At 43.0% G+C, this 24312-nt stretch overlaps 3 protein-coding genes across 3 annotated transcripts; all 3 read left to right on the forward strand.

The window, feature by feature from the left end:
• Nucleotides 1-3113: 3113 nt before the first annotated feature.
• On the forward strand, nt 3114-10282 carry chrna9a (cholinergic receptor, nicotinic, alpha 9a; the record flags this gene model as incomplete). Its single annotated transcript, XM_079158865.1, has 7 exons — nt 3114-3159; nt 3258-3403; nt 5544-5698; nt 5788-5965; nt 8924-9275; nt 9402-10012; nt 10112-10282. 7 exons carry the CDS (start codon nt 3114-3116, stop codon nt 10280-10282), a joined length of 1659 nt encoding a protein of 552 aa, XP_079014991.1.
• A 4525-nt stretch (nt 10283-14807) lies between these two features.
• LOC306695499 (GTPase IMAP family member 9-like) lies at nt 14808-15944 on the forward strand (the record flags this gene model as incomplete). The annotated part of the gene is made up of 3 exons (XM_079158754.1): nt 14808-14850; nt 14978-15687; nt 15903-15944. 3 exons carry the CDS (start codon nt 14808-14810, stop codon nt 15942-15944), a joined length of 795 nt encoding a protein of 264 aa, XP_079014880.1.
• A 5214-nt stretch (nt 15945-21158) lies between these two features.
• LOC306696225 (D(1) dopamine receptor-like) lies at nt 21159-22505 on the forward strand (the record flags this gene model as incomplete). The annotated part of the gene is made up of 1 exon (XM_079159787.1): nt 21159-22505. The coding sequence occupies one exon, from the start codon at nt 21159-21161 to the stop codon at nt 22503-22505; it is 1347 nt and encodes a 448-aa protein (XP_079015913.1).
• Between the last annotated feature and the right edge of the window lie 1807 nt (nt 22506-24312).

Genomic DNA, 24312 nt, shown 5'->3' on the forward strand with positions numbered 1-24312 from the left:
CCTCGCTCCCCCTCACAATTTTCTCCCGCACTTTCTCTACATGTCTCCGTCTCATGTGATGTGGTGTTCATAGCCGCTGAGGATGAGAGGTGCTGAACAGGCTTTTCAAGGATACGCTGAGAAAACACTTAACCACACGCCAGCACACTCACACACATTATAAAGTAAAGCGCCTCACGCCCGTTCACTCATTCAGTCTCTTATGCTCCTATGCACACACTTACACGAGTTTAAATACATAACCTTACATACCGATTCACTATTTAAGCATTGGAGGTGATAACCTATAGTAATACACTTACGTATTATAATATAACTTATTTTTACTACAATAAACCTCTAAATTGTCTTTCACAAACTATTAAGGACGCTAAATAGCGTGTCACCTGACACCCCGAGTGTGAACGGATTCATTCACAAAACAGCTCTCTTGTTGAGTTTATCACATATAATCCAGTGATACATTTATTTCAAAATACTGTGTGTTGGTAATGTTTTAGCATCAAGTGAGTGACAAAGAGAAACGCTCTGAGTTTAACATGTTTGACTGACTGCTGCGGCCACGTCTCTCATCTCTCTCTCGCCCACAACTACCACAATGCCTTATCCCTATCTCACACTCGCACTCAAGCACACACACACACACGCACACACACGCACACACACTATACAGGGTGAACTCAGTGCAGGCTGTTCTAAGACATTTTGACGTGTCACGGCCTAGGAGCAGCACAGGTGTAACTAACGACGCGGGTAATGGCTACTTTGAGTATTTTCATTTTGTGACTACATTTCAGAGGAAAATGTTGTATTTTGTTACTCCATATTTACTAATTAATGATATAGAATACAATCAACGAATTGTATTATTAGGATAAGATACAACCTTTTTGATACCTGGGAGTAAATGCACAAGCTACCCCACAGTACATAATGTGATTAGAATTAAACCCACCGTTACATTTCATTAATACATCAATAATACTCCAATAATGGAATGCATGTTTGAATTTTTCAGAAAGGAGCCATTGTGCATGAGGACCTTTTACTTTGGTGTTTAGATTTTTTGTAGCCTACTTTGACTTGAGTTTCTTTTATTGGTATTTCCACACCACTCAAGAGATGCGAGGACGTCTCCGCCGCCTGCTCAATATGCGGTCTGTTTGCGTCCTAAAGTCAAATATGTTTCTTGTCAGAATGATCAGTTCATTGTTGACGGAATTGATAGAAAGTCCACAGACTCAAGTCGATCACACCAGATTACTGTGTTTCTTCTACTACTGCAGGCGAGCATTGTTCACTATAGTTGCTGATTAGTCTACACACACACACACTTCCTTAGCTGTTACACAACTGCTCGTTCCACTTTCTGTGTCTCTACGTCTCTGTCTCTCTTTCACTGTCTCACCCTCTGAAGCTCCCCCTCTCTCTTTCCCCTTCAGCCCCACTCTCTCCCCCGTTTACTGCAACACCGACGTGCAACGCCTCTGACGTACGCCACCACGTTTATTCGCAGATCTTCTTTTTGCACTTTTCAATGTTAAGTACAAACACACATTTTCACTGTCTTCTTATCTCTCTCTCTTTCACACACACACACACACGCACACACACACACACACTTAACACACAGAGATAAGGATTACAAATGATTTACAAAAGCTCCTTTTTGACTCTTACTCTGGCACCTTTTCTTGTTTTTCAGACACACACACACACACACGCATGCACACGCACGCACGCACGCACACACGCGCGCGAGAACACACACACACAGGAAACACCTGTCAAATGTGAGCTCAGTACCACAGAAACTCAGTGACACATTAACACATCACCATACTCTGCAGAATAACAGTAGAACGATGTCAGTTACATGTCTTACTGATGTTTGCACTGATTCAATTGTAACTATGAGTAAAAGACAAAAAAAACTTCTGAATAAGAGCATGACCTTTTGTTCATCAGGTTTTTACTACAACTGCCTCCTAAGCATTAAATACAACATTTGGGTCTCTTCTTAAATAAATATTCTGAATATTTTTCCACATTTACATGTATTGTATAAAATTAGTATCTACATTTTATATATATATATATTGCATATTCTAAAAACTGAAATAGTGCGCAGCCATTTTTACATGCTGCATAAAGTCTTTATTTATACATTTTTGTCATTCATTTTTTGATTAATTATACAGTTTACAAACTCTCAAGTTGAGGCAAGATAATGTAACCACAAATAATTTGGTTTACACACACACACTCACACACACACACACACACACACACACACACACATTAAAGTGTAGAAAACAAACAAAAAAACATCCAGCATGGGGCCTGGACATGTGAAGGAAAAACATTTAAAATAAAATAAAATAAATTATAAATGGCATGTTACACAAACAAGGTTTTATGCATGAAATTGAAGCAAAATAGAGGATAAAAACACTAAAAATGTGCAGAATGGTAATTGTTGTCGAAAATAAAAGTGTGAATCTGTATTGTCCTTTTGTCGAAGACTCCTATTTACAGGGGGACACCTGATCCTGCATCTGTGTGAAGTGTATCGCCATGACAGCGTGTATGACACGTGTCATGACATTTGCGTGTGTTCATATTGAATGACCTGAGCACAGGTAAGAAAGTGTCCCTCTATGTGTGTGACTGACACGTCATTAGCTGTGTAACGCAGTAAGGTTCGGTGTGAGCATATGTGTGTGTGTAGTACATCAAGTTGTGGCCATGTACACAAGTAGATAGTGCTGCAGGCATCACATTTCCCCCAGTACGTGTTTGCTATGTGATACTGCAGTGTACCTGTGTGTGTCTGTTTGTGTGTGTGTGTGAGCGATAGCCCCAGGTCCTGTTCCAGAGCAGCGATCACACACCGACAGACAGTGTCACTGAGGCGAACTGCGACAGCTAGCGAAGCATTCAGAGCTTCTGACAGGATGTCTGTAAGATTCTGAGAGTTCTCCGTGGTCTCGCTCAGCGTCTGCAGGGGTGCACGGAGGTCAGAATAGAGTGATGTTCCGGATCTGGACCCGGACCGTCTCCGCGACCGCTTTCGCTGAATAATTCATCCCTCGGCTCGGGACTGGTTGAAAATGAGGAAGGCAGCGCTGGTGGTTTGGATCAGCCTTTTGGTACAAGGTCAGTTCTGCGTGATGTTCATATCTGACCGGTATCGTAAAGCCAACTCTTGACTTTTGTCTGCATTTGCTGTCGTACCCACCGTCTGCTCTCCTTAGTGTCCCACGCTGCTCAGGGACATTATGCCCGCAAACTCCTGGCTGACCTGATGGAGAACTACTCCAACGCTCTAAGGCCAGTGGACGACACGGACAAAGCCCTCAATGTCTCCCTGCAGATCACCCTGTCACAGATCAAAGATATGGTGAGTAGAGAGGAATCTCATATGTATCATTACCCAGTATTGCTTTAGGGCAGGGGTCTTAAACGTTTTTTCAGGCCAAGGACCCCCAAACAGATAGAGAGATGGAGCAGGGACCCCCGACTATATATATTGTATAAAATTGTGTTTTATATTAAACTGGGCCTAGTGCCATGTATAAACATACATCTTTATTGTGCATTTAATACTAAGCTATTCAAATAATACACAGGTTGATATATTCATGTTTTTATTTTAAACGTGAAGGTACAGTGAGAAGGGCGGCTGTGCCACTGCCATTTATAAACATACCTTCAGCTGATACCAATGCCAATATCAACATTGTTTGTCAATTGCATGATAATCATGCATACGAGCTATTCAAATTGATGTTTTCATTTTAAACATAAATGTGGAAACGAAAATGAGTGATGGCCTATTAGTGCCACTGCCATGCATAAACATACCTGTTATCGTGCATACAATACTGAACTACTCAAATAATGGACACATTCATGTTTTGTAAAAAAAACATGAAACATTTTGCGGACCCCCTGCAGTACCTCTTGTTGAAGACCTCTGCTTTAGGGTATGTAGACTATATATAAGAAGTGGATGTAGTTGCCGTGATGTCACCCAGGGGCATTTCTAGGATTTAAAGAAAGGGGGGGCTTAGCCCCAAGGGGAGTGCAATTTTTTTTGGGGCCCATTTGGGACCGCGGATATCCAATGTTTCAGACAGTTCATAGATTGGTTCAATCAGAAAGAGTGTGATTTTGCTCTGTAGTTTTGCTTGCATTCAGTATATGATAACACAAGAGACAGAATTTCAGGGTCATAGTGAAATTTGACAACACAAATATGAACTTTTCTCAAATAAAGAGAGAGAAATAATTTTCCTGCTTGTAAAGGAAAGACAGATAAACTAGCTTTCATATCCGCGTCACTCCCAAATCCTAATTCTTAAAGAGACCTCACACAATGGATGGAGAATGGACCTGACAGTGTCAACTTTTGAGTTGTTTACTTGTTTTATTATGAGCAGAAGGGAATAAGATTTTGATCAACATTTACATCTATTTTGTTGTCCGTGTAGTTTTTACTTGATATTACTAGTTCAGCGTCAAATATACCATTCAATGGAAAAAACAAACATGAATAACAAAAATAAAATTATCGAATGATAAATATTGTATGATGGGCTGAAATGGAAGGCACCCAATGCATTCACTGTAATCAAGTCAAACTAGGATTGCAATGTACAGAGAAAAACACTATAGGACTAGATTTCGAATTGGCTCGTTCACACTCTTGCTCACTGGAGACAGTTTCTAACAAAATAGCTAGCTAGCTAGCTAGCTAACTAACAACAATCCCAACAGCAAAACATACAACACACATTTTTTATCAACAATACGATCAGGGCCATAGGAGGGTGGCTTACTCTGGCCTTCCAAAAAAGGCTGCAATAAGGAAAAATCATTCGGAAAAAAGGCAACATAGGAAATAAGAATTATTGAGTCAGTCTAGTACCACGTATCAAAGCTATGCAGTGACTGACAGAACCCTGTTGATAAGGAATATAAATGAAGATATAAGTTGAAGTTAGTTAGTGCTACTGCATGTCCAATGCAACAAAGTCTTGAAAGAATACTCCGGTGTTTCACTACTTTGATAAAGTAAGAGAATTGCGAAGGAAAGATAAATCAAAAAGAAAAGTCAAAAATGATGCAGCAGAGGCCATGAATTTCAGTCCAGCTCCCAATACATCGGGTCCCACATTTGAGTCACTTTATGCAACTCTATAGCCTGTTTTGTTAAAACCTGCCAGACAACGGCCCTAGTTTGTATCTCAAGCTTTCAGTAACACACAGCTGAGACACCCACGTGATGTCACTTGAGTCAGACAAAACGGTTTTCACAGTGACTAAATCGGTGGTGTGCAAATTTGCTCATGGTTAAGAGCTACAGAAGAGTGTGGCTTCTTCTTCTGTTCCTGTCGAGACCACCAGAGGCCAGCACTGAATAGCACCGTACTGGAGTTCAAAGAAGGGGCTGCATCCAGTCTGTTTGAATTCGTTTTTTAGGAACAACCTATTTTAATGTTACCTGTCTCTCTCTTTAAATGTTTTTTTCTGTGTAGGATGAAAAGAACCAGGTGCTGACCACGTACCTGTGGATCAGGCAGGTCTGGTATGATGCCTACCTGAAGTGGGACAAGGAGGACTATGACGACCTTGAGATGATCAACATCCCCAGCGACCTGGTTTGGAAGCCTGACATCGTCCTCTACAACAAGTCGGTAACGCAGTTCACAGTGCACCTATGACGCAGCAGCGTTTGTGTATCTGACTGACGTGTGTCCTCTCCTCTGTATGTCTGCGTAGGGCAGACGAGGATGCAGGTGCATCCAGCACTAACGTGAAGCTGCGTTATAATGGAGAGATCGTCTGGGACTCTCCAGCGATCACAAAGAGCACATGTGTGGTGGACGTCTCCTACTTCCCCTTCGACTGGCAGCAGTGCAAGCTCACCTTCGGCTCCTGGACCTACAATGGCAACCAGGTGTGTTAAAGCAGGGGCTGACGGGTGAAGGAGACAGGGATCACACCTTCTGTCTGGTTTGAATCAGTTGATATTCTGGGTTAAAGACTATTTAGGAGGCTGTAAATGATTAAAGGATCTCTAGCAGCCATAGACTGTATATAAAAAGTGAACGTAGTCATCATGACGTAACCCATTGGTTTGTGGACCGCTGTTATGAAGCCGTCAGTTTGGCAACTTCGCCGTCGCCATCTTGGCTTACGGCCGTTGCCATCTTGTTTTTTTTGCAACCAATGAACGAAAGTTACCATATTTGGAATGCGGAGGAGCGACGTAGAGATGTTGTATATTTGGTAGCGGCAGCGACCTGTCAATCACAGTAAGCCCGCTCTAAAGCATAATCCACTTTATGGTCTATTCGACCGTAATGGACCATCATTTACTAAATGAACATCATGCTGTATTGAAGACTTCAATCTAAAGAGACCATAAACTTGTGTTTACAATGTTTACTGACATAATAAATCAAGTGAGAAGTAGGGTCATCTTCTCATAGACTTCTATACAATCGGACTTCTTTTTTAAACCAGAGGAGTCGCCTCCTGATGGTCAGCAGAGAGAATGCAAGTTTTAAGACAGTTTCGTATTGGCTTCACTCGGCAGAAATGAAGGTTGCCGCCTGCTAGCATTAAACGACTATTTGCATTGTAAAGATATAGTAGGGCAGAGACATAGCCGGGCCGGCCGCGCGTTCCTTTTACTGCATGTTACCGCGTGTGAGCATGCCCCACTGGTTAGCACACAGCCGCATTGCACTGCTCTCATACGGCGCTCTCGACCAACAACGTCGCAGAAGTGTAGTGCCCAACCTCCGGTTCCCCCTCAGGTAAACAGTTTTAGCTCTGTCAGCATTGTTGCAGATGCCAGCTGCCGACATGTTGAGAGCTGTGCGGAGGCAACAGTTATGCTCTGCATTTTGTATTGAGCATCTTTAAGTCTAATAACTTAATCATGACTGAACCTGAACACCCTCAAAAGTGCAATGTATCTTCATACAACGGTTTGTATGATATCTTACAAAAAGTTACATCTCGTTTTTTCGGGGGGGTTTTCTATGGAAAACAAGCAGCATGTGTCTATTGCAATTTCTGTCTTCAAAGGAATCAACTTAGTTAGGTCTAGGCAACAAAACTACTTAGTTAGGTTTAGGAAAAGATTGTGGTTTGGGTACGAACAAAGGTCTCCTGACTAAAAGATTGCTGGTTGTTGGACCCAACCACAGCAACTCCCATCCGCCCTGTGTGTGCTTTTGCAGTCTTTATACGTCCTCGTTCAAGATTACTTGGATAACATACAACATTATTTTGTGGGACATCTACGAATTATGGCACATTATTTTTCGTAGGTATAGCTATACGAATGGTGGATGAGACCAGCCTGAAAAGAGTTATTCAGCCCACACTCATCCCCTTCAAATGTGGCTTCTAAAACATTTGTATTTTTCCTTTAATAGTGTCAGTTTCAATTGTATTCTAATGGTGGCAAGTTTTCGCACCTAATAAAAATACCAAATCATCCATATAAACAAGGCAATCCTTTTCTGCAGCATAATCTATTTCACCGCTGTCCGTCTGTAAACTTGATACACATGAAAGTGGGCCGCTCCTAGAGATGAATGCAGAGAATTATCAGCTAAATCTACAACTCCACTGTTTTCAGAGCTTTATGGTCATTGTTTAGCTGGCCGGCCAACAACAGACACAGTTAGCAACTAGGTGGTCAACATAGTGGAGCATTTAGCAGCTAAAGAGCAGTGTGGGTAAAGTGGTAGAAACCAAAAACAGAGCTAATAGATAGGAAATATTGGACATTGCTTTGTGTAATCTGTAATGGCTAAATAAGCCAATGTCTGCTTACAAGTTGTGTTCACAACTCGTTTCTGCTACCACATAGTGACCAAGGAATCGGTTACTGCAGGTTTATGTTACTTTCAAAGATTAGGATTTGGTATTTTTGCCTTAATTCTGCCTTAGGACAGTGTAGAAATGGGGGAGAGGGTGGTATGCCATGCACCAAGTGCATGTGCGTCTGACCTGTGAGTCGTCAGCATAAGGCAGCAAGCAGGCAGGAAACAGACTAGGGCCCAAACACAGACACACAGGGAAAGCAGGAGGACGATTAAAGTTGATTTTAACAACACAAACTTCCAGAAATGTGCTAAATGACAAATAAAAATGGAATAAGGTAAACAGGGATAAGTAGTGCAAAGGCACAAGGGATACAGCCAGGAAACATGACACAAAAGACAAGACTATAAATACACCAGAATCTAATCAGAAAACAAGACACAGGTGGGCAAACATGAGGGCAGCTGAAAGCTGATTGGTGGAAGAAACAAATGGGAACAGAGCGAAGCTGATGAGACTAATACAACACAGGTGATTCACAGACAAAAGGAGGGAAAAACCATAAAGACAGGAAGTCAAACAACCACAGGACTCAAGAGGCAAGGAACTTCAAAATAAAACAGGAAACAAACTAAACACAAACCAAGATCGTGACAGTCCGGCTACATGACAAAGCAAGGACAAAGTCGGATTACAACACACAGCGACTTCATTCTCTGCTCAGGTAGACTTTAATCCACCATACACAGCAAATAGTGGCTTGCTGCTATATTAGTGCTCTTTGTGTGATTTGCATCTTCTTTTGATGTTATGTGTTGGTTTTCATGTTGTTCTTTTGGTGGAACTGAAATTGCTAATACACTATGGTGTAATCCGTACAGGTCATGTACCAGCCTCCTGCTCACTATAGACAGTTATTGGCTCCAGTTCCTCTGACTTGGGCATGGTTGGATAAATAAAGAGTAAACTAAATAACTACTTGGTTTTTAACTATGCAGTATGATTGTTAGTCCACATGACATTATCACATTTGCCTGTGTGTTGATTCCCACAACGTGCGTCCTCTGCACAGGTGGACATCAGTTTGGGGATGGACAGCGGCGACCTGTCGGACTTTGTGGAGAACGTGGAGTGGCAGTGTCTCGGCATGCCGGCAGTCAGAAACGTCATGATGTACGGCTGCTGCTCCGACCCTTACACCGACATCACCTACACCCTGCTCCTGAAGCGCCGCTCCTCTTTCTACATCTTCAACCTGCTCCTGCCCTGCTTCCTCATCTCGTTCCTGGCCCCGCTGGGCTTCTACCTGCCGGCCGACTCGGGGGAGAAGGTTTCCCTCGGGGTGACGGTGCTGCTGGCGCTCACCGTGTTCCAGTTGCTGGTGGCTGAGAGCATGCCTCCTGCAGAGAGCATGCCCTACATAGGTTTGAATTATTCTCGCTGCATTCACTTTTGCCTCATTATTGAACTATAGAAACAAATTAGGGCTGCTATGTACGTGTTGTCTTACTCCTTCATGAATCTGTCCTGTCCGTTGTTATCTCCTCTAGGGAAGTACTACATAGCCACCATGACTATGATCACAGCCTCCACGTCTCTCACCATCTTCATCATGAACATTCATTTCTGTGGCGCCGATGCCAAGCCGGTCCCTCACTGGGCTAAGGTGCTCATCATAGACTACATGTCCAAAATCTTCTTCGTCTACGAGGTGGGGGAGAACTGCACCACGCCCGAGAGTGAGAAGACCCCACTGTACCCAGAGGAACCCGCCAACGATGGTGACGGAGGCGGCTACCGCGACAACCATTTCCACGACTACCACCACAACGGCGACCCGTACGAGTACAGCAACGGCCACGGCGTGCGCCATCACGGCAAGCATCACAAAAGCCAGGCGAATGGCAACGCCAACAACAGCCGCCACCAGTACAACCACAACAGCAACCACGCAGCCAGGCTGGAGAGGGGCGAAGGGAAGCGAGAGCCCACACAGCGCTACCACCACGTTGGGAGGGACGAGTTGGACTACCAGGCCTCTCCTCATCCGCGAAACCTCCAGCCCCTCAACGGAGGGCCGAAGGAGCAGCTCCTCTCCCCCACGGAGAAACTTCAAGTCTCAGCCTGCCCCTGCTGCTGCCCCTGCCTCCAGCATAAACAGGTGCGTCCACTGCGGCATCTCCGTTTACCCACTTATCTGATTAGTTCTCCGAAAGTTTCTTTAAGCGCTCGCTCTGATTCGTCTGTGTCTCATCCTCAGGTGGTGAAGAACGTCCAGTTCATCGCCAACTGCTTCCGCGAGCAGAGGGCCACTTGTGTCAAGGTCGCAGAGTGGAAGAAGGTTGCCAAGGTGATGGACAGGTTTTTCATGTGGATATTCTTCCTCATGGTCTTCCTCATGAGCATCCTCATCATCGCCAAGGCATCCTGACAGCCTCCATCATCTTATTACCATTGCAATAACTTTCATCCTCCCGTCATCGCTGGAGCTCAGCACTACTCAAGACTCATCCTCATTTTTACTTTGATGCAACACCAAATTACTGTTTATATGTGTGTCAGCATTGTGTGTGTGTGTGTGTGTGTGTGTGTACGTCTACGTGTACGTGTACGTGTGTGCGGTTGTGCGGGTTCATTGTTGCTTTTCTGCTTGACATAAAGAGGAAAAGGTCACTGCGCACAAGTCATCCGATTAACCGCGCGAGCGCTGGGAGTTCATCAAAGCCTCTCGCTTCATTAACGTCAGGTGTGCTTGCATGTGTGACGGAGCAGTGGAGCGGTTAGACAATCTAGGCCTCGCGTTGAACATGCATGAACTCTCCATTATGGATGAGCTAACATCCAGCTATAGGCGTCTCATTACTTACATTATGTTTTAGGGTGAATGGATGATGCCGTTTTCCAGAGTCAGTTACAATGAGAGCACCAGCAGATTAACCTTGATAGGAGACACCTCAGGCGAATGAGGTAACAAATATTAAACAGATATCAGCATGAAACTTCCACAGCTGATTACTTATATCGAGACAAGTATTTGTTTGAATTACAAGTTTTCTGAAAATGTTACATTTAAATATCAAAATATTTTAAATGCTGACTTTTGATACATTTCTCAAAAGTCACGGACGCAAATAGACAAAGTAGTAAAATAAATACCTCAGTGTGTTTTTTTAGTTATTGTTTTTTTTATTTCCACTAGTCTGAAAGACACAAAATAGTCCCAAATCTCAAAATGTACCAATTGCTGGAAGACCATGTTTTAAGGTGTCTCGACTTATGAAACAACCTCACATGATCAGAAAGAGGGCGGATCCCACGGCCTTCCTCATAGTGATCATTAGTCTTCAGTGTTTTTATAGTCTAGATGTTAAGAAACTGGTTTACATGAATTGTGAATACTTGAGTGAGACTTTGAGAGAAAGAGTGAATGTTTACTTTTCTTTACTCAGATATTCAGACCTTAAAGCCTCCAGAGCGTAAACTGTGAATGTACTGTACCTTTTGACTCATTTTAACGCTCCGCTCATTGGTTTCTGTAAAACACTTTGATATTAAATATGGTTTTACTCACTGTCTCAGCAGTTTTGCGTTACGATACAAATCTAATTAGTTTTACATGATGAAACTGTCAATTTCTTTATGTCTTTTTTTTAAGTATATAAAATCTCTTTTCATTGCCACATAATTTTTTTTTAACATATTCTGTGAAGTCATTCCCCTTGTTCTGTTTGGAAAGATGAACTAATAACCAGCAACAGGAAGGTATTGAAATGTATTTAATAGTTGCAATAATCCATCATTAAAGGACACACACACACACACACACACACACACACACACACACACACACAGACACAGACACAGACACAGACACACACACACACACACACACACACACACACACACACACACACGGTGTGACAGACATGATGCTCTACACCAGTGATTCTCAACCTTTTTTCAGTGATGTACCCCCTGTGAAATATTTTTTCAGCCAAGTACCCTCTAACCAGCGCAAAGCATTTTTGGTTGAAAAAAAGATCATCAGTGTCTGATTTTATAAAGTTTTATATATATTATATATACAAAAACTATAGTTTGTTGTGTTTATGAAATTATAGAACAAGAATAAAGACACTTGTTGACATTTTATTGCTATTTTACGTGTTATAAGAATATCAAACTCTTCTGAAGAGGAGAGTTTGCTGCAGCAGAGGAATCGCTCTTTTTCGCTCATCTCCAGCGTGATACTTTCCAGCAAATGCTGTGTGTTTGTTCTGGAAGCTTCTTTCAACATTACATTTTATGTTGTTTGCAAATTTCTCGCCACATATCAAGCATACAGGTAAGCCAGCATCGTTGGCAGTGAAAGCAAATGAATCCGTCCACGCAGAATTAAACTCTTCGGACTTATCCATTGATAGCTTACCGAGGGCGGGGCTCTGCAGATCATGATTAGAGACTTGAAGGGAAAGCCGCTGTATAAATGCGTAAGATACAAGTGGCGGATCGCGTAGCGCGCCTAATTTTGGATATATTACTATTTTGCTCGACAGGGTTCGAATCCAGGTTGATGCGATCTTTCCATAAATATATTTTCTTCAATGTATTTCTTCATACGTGGCTGTGATGTAGTGCTCACTTATACAATCGTAATCCCCGCAATATATATGAGATGTGGCTTTTAGATCTCCAGCAATATGTTTGTGAACGTGTGACGAATCTGGCAACAGAGGCAGAAAACAGCTGCTGCTGTTACACGAACACACGCACGGAAGGGAAACCAGTAGGTTTGAAAACCAGTAGGACCAGCACCCACTGCATGCCCAGTGTACGTGAATAGTCACGTGATATTCGTTTTCAGGCGTTTAAGTCTAAAATTCAGTTTATGAACTTACACATATATTTTATTGAATATTTATTAAATAACTATTTTTTATATATTATTCTATTTTTCAAGGATTTTTGAATGGATGCTAATTTTAAATCTATTTAAAAAAACTCTACCCCCATTTGAGAACCACTGCTCTACACATAGTTCAGCAGGCAGGCGATTTAATGAACTTTGTTTGTTGTTTAGTTCATTCAATCGCGTGAGAGAGCCTCTAGAGGGCAGATATGCTATAATCAGAATGTTCAGTTACTGACTGAACAAATAGTACATGCATAGCAAGAACATGTAACACGAGAACATGTAAGCACATATATTTAGAAAGTCCCGTATAGACAGCTTTAAGGTATCAAAAGACATCTGTGAAGTTTATTAGATCCTCTTCTTGGGCTATGAGATTTAACAGTACAATTGTTGAAAGAAGAGGTAAAAAAAAGCTACATTAATTTAGCATATTGTTCAGCCCAGTGCTGAACAATTAATCTTTACATCAAGACATTACTTGGAAAAAAATAGATCCTTCTATCGAAACAATAAATCAATGGGATTCCCCCACTAGTGAGCCCTCTTATTCAAGATTTGGCTGTGACAGAAGAGAACTAAAATAACAGCATTAATGATGATAAAGTAAATAAAACAAGATGTGTAGTGCCTTGAATAAACAAAGTAAGTAAAATTAACATCTTAGTTCCTAGTTTTGTGTGGTTTAATATCATTTCTAATTTACTAATAAAAAACTTAAAAACAGCCCGTCTTAAGTCTTTGTTAAGGCAGGATTTAAATAGATTCAATTCAGTAATAAGTCACAAAAAGAGTAACACAATCAATGTGGCACAAAAGAATTGACACCAGACTGTCTGAGGTTTCAGCAACACATCATGATAGAAACAGCCAATAACTTGTCTGGTAGATGACATTACACAGACTGACCTCCGCTTCCGTCTAGTGGAGCTCGTAAACCAATACACACTGTGTACATTTCACGTATCAATTTAAGTGTAGAACATCTGGAGATGCAGCACTAACAGCATGTATGAATGTTTTTTAAATACATTTCCAGCCGTTACAGTGGAAATGTTGGTCTGTTGGTCGGTCCGCCACTTTGGTCCAAACTGAAATATCTCAACAACTATCAAATACACTTTCCTGACCCCCTCAGGAAGAGTTGTAGTAACTTAGAGATCCTTGGCCATAGTTTTTTTTTTTGTCTCTAGTGCCACCATCAGGTCAAAATTTCAACTTTTCATATATTTTGGTTTATGGTCTAATACCCAGACAACTAATGACAGCAGTGTCCGCTGTTCTTTGTGTTTAGAGCTGATTAGCACATAGCCAGACTGAGGTAGTAAACATTATACACCTGTTAAACATCAGTATTGCGAGCCTGTAAGCATGTTCTTATCATTTTTGTAACCAGTGTTGCATGAGAGCATGGTGGAATTAGCAAACTTGCTAAGAAGCCATATTACCGATAATGAAGCTTGCTAGAGCGCTGATTCACAGTTTAACATCTCAAATGTATGCAATGTCCATTCTGGCACCCACCAATACAAAAAGATGACATTTTCCATGTGTAACTTTAGCCACCACTCCGAGGTGAGTTGTGTTTGCCTACAGTCTTTCCTTTGTTTTCTCTCCGACCAACAGACGTAACCATGATGTTGGCTGTAAAGGGTCTATTGATCCCTGGTGGTTCCTAAATGACAATCACTTTTAAGATAAAGAGACACAACAATCAAATGAATAGTCTGTTGGACTATCACACCCCACAAACCCCTCTTGTACAGTAGGCGACCCCTGCCTGCTTCCCAGATCTTTGCCTCAGCTGGACCATGACCTCTTGTCTACTCAGAGATAAGATCTGCTGTTCTGAGTGTTTCAGAGACAGACTATTGCTCCACACTAAATCCGGACTGATATTTGAAACACGATGATGGTGATGGTTAGAGTTCAGAGGGGGTTTAACACATCATAGGGCCAGACACACCCACAAGGTTGGGATCTATATAGCTATGTTCTGTTCTCTTTTGCTCTAGATTTATAAAGCCACGTGACCGGAATCAGCATGTCCTCCATTAGCAAGCAGCTGTCTTCTATCAGCTGTGCAGGTAGGTTGGGATTTATGTTTATTTCTTTGAACGGATCCTTTCTTTCTGTCTTTCTTTCATTTGAACTAGAGCTGTCACAATCAGACTTATTAACAGATTTAATCTATATCTTTTTTCGTCTCTTAAGGCAAGAGGCCGTCTTCCTCCTCCGCTGAGATCAGATTGGTTTTGCTTGGGAAGACTGGCAGCGGGAAAAGCTCCACCGCCAACTCCATCTTGGGCCGTAAGGTCTTCGACTCAAAGGTTAGCAGCTCCTCCGTCACACAACGTGGTTGCACGGTCTCCGGAGAGTTTCGAGGGCGACACCTGAAGATCCTGGACACTCCGGGGCTTCTGGACACCAAGCAGACTCCACAGGAGGTGCAAAAGGAGTTGAGGAGGAGCGTTAGCCTCCTGTACCCTGGGCCCCATGTGTTCCTTCTTGTTATCCAGATTGGGAGGTTTACTCAGGGGGAGAAGGATGTGGTGCGGCAGATTAAACAGGCAATAGGTTTCAATGCTTTGAATTTCTCCGTGGTGGTTTTTACCCATGGAGACCTCCTGGAAGAGAGGACATCCATAAAGCATTGTCTGATAGACAAGTCCAAGGATCTTGCCGAGCTGGTGGGCGGATGTGGGGGCAGGTACTGTGTCTTCAACAACCAGAGCTCCAAGAACAAGGAGCAGGTTTCAGAGCTGCTTGCCTTGGTGGACAGCATGATGCAGGGTAATGGAGGAACGTGCTACGGCAGCAAGATGCTCCAGAAAGCAGAGGAGGATCTGACTCGGGAGCTACAGGAGAAGAGGCGGCTGCTGAACGAGAAGGAGGAGCTGTTCAAAAAGAAGCAGGAGGCAGCTGTAAGAGAGTTGTATGAAAAAAAACTAGAGATGGTTCAGCAAAAAAGCAAGAGGGAGACGGAGGAGCTGGAGAAAAAACAGGAGCAGGAGAAGCAGAAGGGGGAGAAACTGACAAGAGATCTGCAGGAGGCCTTTAGACGAGTGGTGGAGGAGTATGACAAGAAGGAGAAGGAGAGGAGGATACAGGAGATGGTGAGAGTGATGGAGATACGTAGAGAGGAGGAGGAGAAGAGGGTCGCTCTTCAAGAAACGCTTGACAAAGTCACTAAAACGCTTGAGGAGCAGGAGGAACAGGAGGAGGAAATGACAAGAGCGATGGAGGAGAAGATCCAAACGTACAGAGTGGAGCATGAAAAGAAGCAGAGAGAGAGGGAACTTCAGCAAATACAGAAAGAGCAGGCCATCAGGCAGAGGGAGGAGATGAGAAGAGACGCTCTGGAGAACGAGCTGGATGAAGTCACCCAGTGCTTGGAGGAGCAGAGCAGGAGGGAGGGGGACAGGAAAAAGCAAATGGAGGACTTGCTCCGACGTGAGAGGGAGGAGCACCAGAGAGAAAGGGACATACAGATGGAGAATCAGAGAGCCGAGAACAGGAGAACCATGGCCTTCAAGCACGAGCTAAAACTCATCAGGGCGAAGGTTGAGCAACAAAAAGTGAGCGAGGAGAACCTCAAGAGGCAGCTGGAGGAGAACCTGCGGAGGGAGAGGGATAGGTGCGATATCGAAATGTATACTTTGAAAAAGCAGTTTCACAAGAAGTCGTGCAACGAGACGACCCAGAAGAAGTCTGCGGAGAAATACAGCTCAATGACTACTGTGGCTGGATATGCGCAAGAAATGGGACTGGTAGGGCTGAACGCAGCTTTAGAGAGTGTCAGAGCTCCCTGCTGTATACAGTAACGTGAACCTTTTTACTGTGGATTTATCATTTTAAAGCATAAATAAGCTCATTGTTTCTGTCTTTTTTTTTCAAGCATATGTGTAAAGGTACAATATTGTGACTTTTAAATTGTTATTGTTATTAGATTTAACCATTAATTCCCACTTGGAAAGGACATTTAAATGAACACAATGTGATTTCAACAAAATGGATTTAATTCCAGAGAGTCCTAAATCAGAAAATGAACAAAAAATAGTACAAACTCTCAAAAATGCTGGAGATGATCTGATTATCAACTCTCGCCCTCTGGTTTGGACTGCCTGTCTCTGTCTGCATCATCTAGATCTGTATTCAAACAAACCCTGTTGCCATTAAAGATCAAATATGGCTTGAGTGCTATTTTAAGTGTTCCTCACTGGTGCTCCAACTTCAGCTGCGCCATCTGGTTCTGCCTCCGGGGCAAAACGTCTGTTTTTATCCACAGCAGCGTGTCCTGTGTGTGTGTGTATGTGTGTGTGTGTGTGTGCGTGTTTGTGTGCGTGCGTGTGTGTGTGTGCGTGCGTGCGTGTGCGTGCGTGCGTGTGTGTGTGTGTGTGTGTGTTTGTGTGTGTGTGTGTGTGTGTGTGCGTGTTTGTGTGTGTGTGTGTGTGTGTGTGTGTGTGTGTGAGATAGAGAACTGTCTACAGTAAAATGAGGCTACGGCAAGCAGCTGGTTAGCTTAGATTAGCATAAAGAATGGAAACGGGGGGACACAGCTAGCCTGGATCTGTCAAGAGGTAACAAAATCAACACAAGCAAAAGAGTGTGCTCGTGAAGTTTCAGCTGGTTGCCTGGCAATCACAAGATCATGATAAGAAGAACAAAAGGCCGACAAGATACCAGCGAGGGAGCAATTTGCTACTGTGGACGGGGGAGGGGGGGGGGGGGGGGTAAAACTTATTTTAGTCACCTAAAAGAGAGGCCCACCTAAAGAAATATATTTCAGTTGCTATATTTTTCAGTTCTGTTACCCGTCGAAGAGGGATGTCTGACAGCAAGATAAAGCGGTGTTAATATACTTATTATAGTGTGTATTAGTGTGTGTAAATGTTTTTAAGTGGACCCTGCGTGGACTATCTCGCTCTTTATACTACATCACTTGTTTTGAGAGTCTAATAATGACGCGGGCGGGTTTACATTGGAGTTCTTAAAGTGCTGTGCGTCGGTATCAGACACCGAGGGGCATTGATCAAGTGTCGGTATTTGACGAGGTGGGAGAGAGACCGTGTTGTCCTGAGGTAAATATAACATTTGTAATTGATCAAATTGGCTGGAATAAATTACAAAATTACAAAACTTTGCTCTTTTGTCATTACAAAAGCAACTCCACGTGAATCCACTCAGACAGATTGTGGATCAAAATAGCCAGAAAAGCACACTGGCTTGCATACTGCAAAATGCGACCGGATGCAGTAGGACATCCTGGTATTTTTGGCATACAGCATTTCAATATTTTTCAGGCATACGAAACAGTTGGGTCGCAGGAGATTTTAGTGGGGTCGCCAAATATTTTTGCAGAATTTCTTCCATAGTCTTTTATTTAACATTTATATATTCAGGGCACCATTGAGCCAGATGAAAAATGTATATTGTTTAACTGAGAGAAAAGGAAAAGGATTAGACACCCTGTTAACTCTCTATGCATTTATTTGTGATATCATTTGTACTGTCTTTAACATGTGTTAATGTGACACATAGATAAAACAAAGTTGTGATTTATCAGACGGATACCACTTCTAAATGGCTGGCTCACCTTTTCAAGATAACATAAGGTGATGTGGAAATGGCAGTAAAAACGGTCAGTAATGTTCATTCATTCAGACATTTGCTCTTCTCACGATTTAAAAATAAGGCTCATTGTGAATTGTGTTGCGATGGTTAACATTTTTATAAAGTTGATCCCCAGAAAAAAAGTTAGGGAAACACTGGCATATAGCGTGCTGTCCTCACTAAAAATTAAAGATGTCGATGTAACTGTAGTAGATGAATTACGGATAAACACGACTTTGTGGACTTTAAGGCAAAGGATTAAAAGGATTGTACTTGTTATTTTGAATATTCACTATTACATCACTTCCTCCTCAGTGCAGCTATTCATAATCTCCACTAGTAATAAAAGATGTACAAAATAAACCAATACACTGTTTCCAAAACACTGTTGCTTTTCCTTCTTGAGCTTTGCAGCTTTGCTGTGAACGTCTGTCTCCACCGCACAGGGATTTAAACTCATCTGAACCAGCATACTGGACACAATTGGATCTCAGAGGTAGTGCTACATTCGAAGAGAAGGGAAAAGAAGACAAAAAAAGAGAAGAGAAACCATCATGTCTGTCCTGTAGGAAAGCCTCAGTCTCCACAAGAGAGTCAAGAAGCACTTCATGTCTCTTCCCAAAGGTGCAGAGTGTAAGGTGACGTACATTTGGATTGATGAAGTTGATGAAAATCCAATATGCAAAACCAGGACTCTGAACAAAAAACCATCAGGAATCAGAGGTATAATGGATTAATGGACACTGTCACTATGTGCTAACTGTAGTTATTTTTAAAGGGCTTTAGGTAACATTGTTGATGTCTTCCCAATCTTTGAATATTGTGCCTGATGTGTTGCTGTCTCATATGCAATTTATTTCAATAGTGTTCAAATGTGTTGTTTAAATTTGAAAGCAACAGCTGAAATTAGCATAGTGCCTTTTAATTAATGAATTTGTAATTCCCACCAAATCTTGTGTCGTGTTGGTTTTATCCTCAGTGTATTGTGGTGTGGGCATTAACAAAGCGTATGGAAGAGACATTTGTGTCTCTCACTACAAAGCCTGGATGCTGCATGGTGTAAAGATCTGTGGCACCAATGCAGAAGCATTAGCCTCCCAGGTGTGAACATAGAGGACCCGTCTGACTGGTTTTGAACTATCTGATCACCAAATTCCCTGACAGAATAGTAAAATTGTAGCTTTTAAATGTGTGTTTGGATGTGGTTAAACCTGAGGGAAGTGAGCCTAATCAAGCAACACTAACCAGTCAAATGACTGTGTGTTGATTGTAATGACGAACCCACAGAGAATTATCATCCCACTCTGCAGTTCCTTTCAGCCCTAATGAGGGTTATAGCATCTTTAAACTCATTGTTTTAGTTTTACAGCCCACAGAAGAGCAGCAATAAACCCACTGTATGCTACCTACAAGGCACTAAAAAGCAGACGAAGTTGGCAACTAGCTGGTGAACATAGTGGAGCACTTAATGGCTAATAGGCCATATTTTCCACCAAGTAATTGGTGGAGACCAAAGAAAATGAGAGTGAAAATTGGACTTACATTCGCCAGAAACCCGACACCAAATGCCGATGTTTCCAAGTGTCTGCTGGATGCATTAAAAGATTTACTAACATGTAAGCCATATAAACTTTAGAAGGTCATGGTTGTTAAATGTGTGGGATTTTTAGCTGGTTGTGGATATCCACTAGTGGCCAAAAAAGACAAACTCAGCAATAAGTCCACAAAAGTAAGTTTAGGGGATGGGTCAAATGAGATAACTCCTAAAAAAGATGTTGAATATCTGTTGTTCACACAATATCAGTGACATACACCAGGTGGAAAGCAGAGAGTCACCAGAAGGGAAGTGAGGCGTGAAGGATGACATCATTTTTGATGAAATATCATTTATGACTGAATGATTTCAGCTCCTGTTTCTCAACCACATCCTGTGACATGTGTGTCCAGTTCATTTTAAGTAAATATATGAACAGATGTATTGGCTCTCTCTCTTGTTTTAACTTATTATACTGTTCAGCATTACCTTGAGTTGGGCGATCAGTCAATACAATAATTTGTCATCTTTCCATGGAATAATATTGTGAGATTGTGATACAATTACGTTTTTTAAATTGTTAATAACAAGCAGGACTTCCATTTCTCAGAAATCGGATCATTTTGCACTAAAGCTCTTAATAAAATGAGAAAATACTTTTCATTTGTAAAGTATTTAATTTACACACTATACCATAACAAAACATGCATTTATTTAATATAAACTATTTATTGATCAGAAAACATGCAATATCGTGATATATATACATTATTTTCTAGTTTTCCATTTTTGTTTTCATTTATCAGAGTGTAGAGTGTTCGGTACTTCATGTGCCTGATTGTATTAGCCATGCTAAAATATAAAGCACTTCCATAAGGTGCTGTATAAATAAAAAACTAATAGTCATTAGTCTGATGTCGCCCTTTAAGCAGCTCAGTCCTACTAATGGCACAGTGGGACTTACATTAATACACAGCTCATTTAAAATGTCTTCGTCTTTTCTGTCAAACTTCTCTCGGCGCCGCGCGTCTCTGCGCGCTGTGTGTTATGGGTGCACCAGCTGGTGGTGCATGTGTTCCCCCAGCAAACTCTGCTCTGCGCTCGGAGCAGCAACACAGATCAGTCCGCATGGAGCAGGACGCGCGCTCAACACTCTGAGGGACTTTGTTTTTTTCTGTTAATGGGTCGAACGGATGGATTTCTTCTCGTCCTTCTAGTTTGACTAATGGCCTTGCGCAGGACCGGGCAATGAATAACACCACCGGCTTTGCTCTGGTAGGAGCCGGCGGCCGTGCGGAGTTACCTGCGCACCGAGCTCTAACGGGCTGCGTCCTGGCGCTGCTCATCGTCTGGACGCTTTTTGGCAACTTCACGGTGTGCGCCGCCGTCTGTCGCTTCCGGCACCTGCGCGCCAAAGTGACCAACATCTTCATCGTGTCCCTGGCTCTGTCGGACCTCCTGGTCGCTGTGCTGGTGATGCCGTGGAAAGCCGCGGCTGAGGTGGCCGGCTTCTGGCCGTTCGGCGGGTACTGCAAAACCTGGCTGGCCTGCGACATCATGTGCTCCACGGCCTCCATCCTCAACCTGTGCGTCATCAGCGTGGACCGATACTGGGCCATCTCCAGTCCGTTCCTCTACGAGAGGAGAATGAACAAGAAGGTGGCCTTTGTGATGATCGGCGTGACCTGGACGGTATCCGTGGTCATCTCCTTCGTGCCCGTGCAACTGAACTGGCACCGCGCGGACGCGGCTGATCCGGCCGTGGAGGATCACGCGCCTCGCGGTGAGAGCGTTGACGGGAGCTGTGACTCCAGCTTGAGCCGCACGTACGCCATCTCCTCCTCCATCATCAGCTTCTACATCCCCGTGGCTGTCATGATCGTCACGTACACCCGCATCTACCGGATAGCCCAGATGCAGATCCAGATGATATCCTCCCAGGAGCGGGCGGCGGAGCACGCGCAGAGTTGCCGCTCGGACGTACCTGAGCTATATCCTCACCTGTGCACGGAAATAGGCGCCAATTCCGAGTCTCAGCGCCCCGATGAGTCCCACCGGGAGCTCAAAGTCTCCATCAGAAAGGAGACGAAGGTCCTCAAAACTCTCAGCATCATCATGGGTGTGTTTGTGTGCTGCTGGTTGCCATTCTTCGTCCTGAACTGCGCTCTGCCCTTCTGTCCCGGGCCAAATGCCCCGGGGTCCCGACGGGGCCCTCACTGCGTCGGCGAGAAAACCTTCGACGTCTTCGTGTGGATCGGCTGGAGCAACTCGTCCCTCAACCCGGTCATCTACGCGTTCAACGCGGACTTCAGAGACGCCTTCCTGCGCCTGTTGCGCTGCCGCAGACGCGGCTGCTGGACCGCGGTGAGTGCAGCGGCGGGAACGGTGATAGCGAGCAACGACGCCGGACGCCCGAGGCGCGAGAGTCCGCTAAACGTGAAGCCGGACGTCTCCTGCGCCACGACTCTCAGGGGGAGCGTGGACAGCGGGAACACACCGGTGACGGTGTTGTACCACAGAGGGACGACAACGGAGCAGGTGATGGACACCGAGGAGCGCCACGACAAGGACGGACTGACGCGGATACCGATATAAGTGACACCACTTGTGAAATCCCGCGGGACATAACATGCAGAGAAGGTGTTATAGGACAGAGTAGGAAATAAGAAGCATTGAAGCTAAATTTACTCCAGAGGTCATCAACGTGAAGAAAAAGCTCCACTACACGATACAAAATACCTCCCATCATCCCTATTTGTACCATTCACATGAAACATCTGTTTTAATCTTCTGGCATAATTAGAGGTGTTTGAGCTGTTATTTGTATCTGTCTGTGGACTTTATAGCTTATTTGTGTTCAAATTGTACCCAACAAACATTTGGCAGTCTTTATAAAATGCATAACATTTTGTTTTGAGCTTGTAAAAATTCAACAAGAGGACCTTTTTCCTTTTTCCTGAGCAGGACAAACAGGGCCAGATCATGGTATGACTAAAGCAAGATGAATAAATGGAGAGATGACTGAGTTTTACAATTCTTTTTTTTATTGGTATTAAATCAAGTTAAAGAGAAACTCAAAAGGAAAGAAAGCCTTTCATTTTTTTCCCCACTATGTGGCACTTATTTGGGTCATTTTCTAAGAAATGCCAAGCAAAAACAGATCAGCATATGGCAGACATGTAGGACGGTCAAAGTCTTGAATCAAGCCGGGGCAGGTGCAATTACCTTTCCCTCATCCATAGTTTTTGCATATAGTGTTTAGATTAGAATTGATGTTCATTGTACGTTGACCTTACATTCACATTTGCTGAATAAACAGAATTCCGTGGAGAGACAGCTATCATGAGGTCAGGATTTCTCTGAATCTCTAGAAATGGGATTATGTAACTCACATTAGCACCCGTCAGCTCTGCCATCTTGTGTGGATGCACTGTGCTCTCTGCCCCCCCCCCTCCCCCTTTATCCACTGAAAGAAACACACATGAATAATTTGTAAAGGTTGTTCCTGTGAAAGATGCCCCGACCAGCGAGAACACAGAAGCTTTTACGGTGACAACCCTGCTCCGTGATGAACTCTCCACAGAGTAACATCTGTTCATTTCTGTTTAATGAGACCTCCTTGTTAGTCTTCAATATGAAAGCGTGTGGTAGCCTACAGCCTCGAGGGACCACCAGTCTTAACGGGGGCAACCAGATTTTCATGATTCCATCCTGAGCTGCAAATACTTTGGTGGTTGTGATTAAATTGCCGTTACAGGATATGAAGGAACAGTTCTTTCGGGAAATGCACTTTTTCACTTTCCTGCCGAGAGTTAGGTGAGAAGATTGATACCTTTTTCATATCTGTCCACCAAATATGAAGCCACAGCCGGCAGCAAGTTAGCTTAGCACAAAAACAGAGGGGGACAGCTCAGCTAGACCCACGATTACCCATAACACCTTTCTCTGAGTAAGTTCGCAAAGACGTTTACGTGTATAGAGAATCATAATTCCAACTTCAGGTGAACATTTTGCAACCAGCAGTTAGCTTAGCCTAGCATAAAGAACATGGGCATACCTCGTATAAAGGTAACAAAATCCACCGACTAGCATTTCTAAAATCTGATTGAAATTATTTTCCATTCTGTTTATGACTTAAGAACAGGTGAAAAAAAGATTTTGCCAGGACAATCTTTTTCTAAGTTCCTTAATTTCTTATTTCATTTGTAAAACAGGTGAAAAAAAGAGTTTTGCCAGGGTCATTTTTTTAAAAGTTACTTTAAAAAATGTAAATGATTGTTGTTGTAATACTCTTTTCGACCACAAGAGGGTTAAAGTGAACTACTACCCCATGTTCTAAAAGCATTCATGTTTCTTGCAGGTGAGGTTAAGTTCTCCATGCACTGTAAATTATATTGCTATA

Source organism: Pholis gunnellus (assembly GCF_910591455.1).
Source record: "Pholis gunnellus genome assembly, chromosome: 5".
Lineage (NCBI taxonomy): Eukaryota > Metazoa > Chordata > Actinopteri > Perciformes > Pholidae > Pholis > Pholis gunnellus.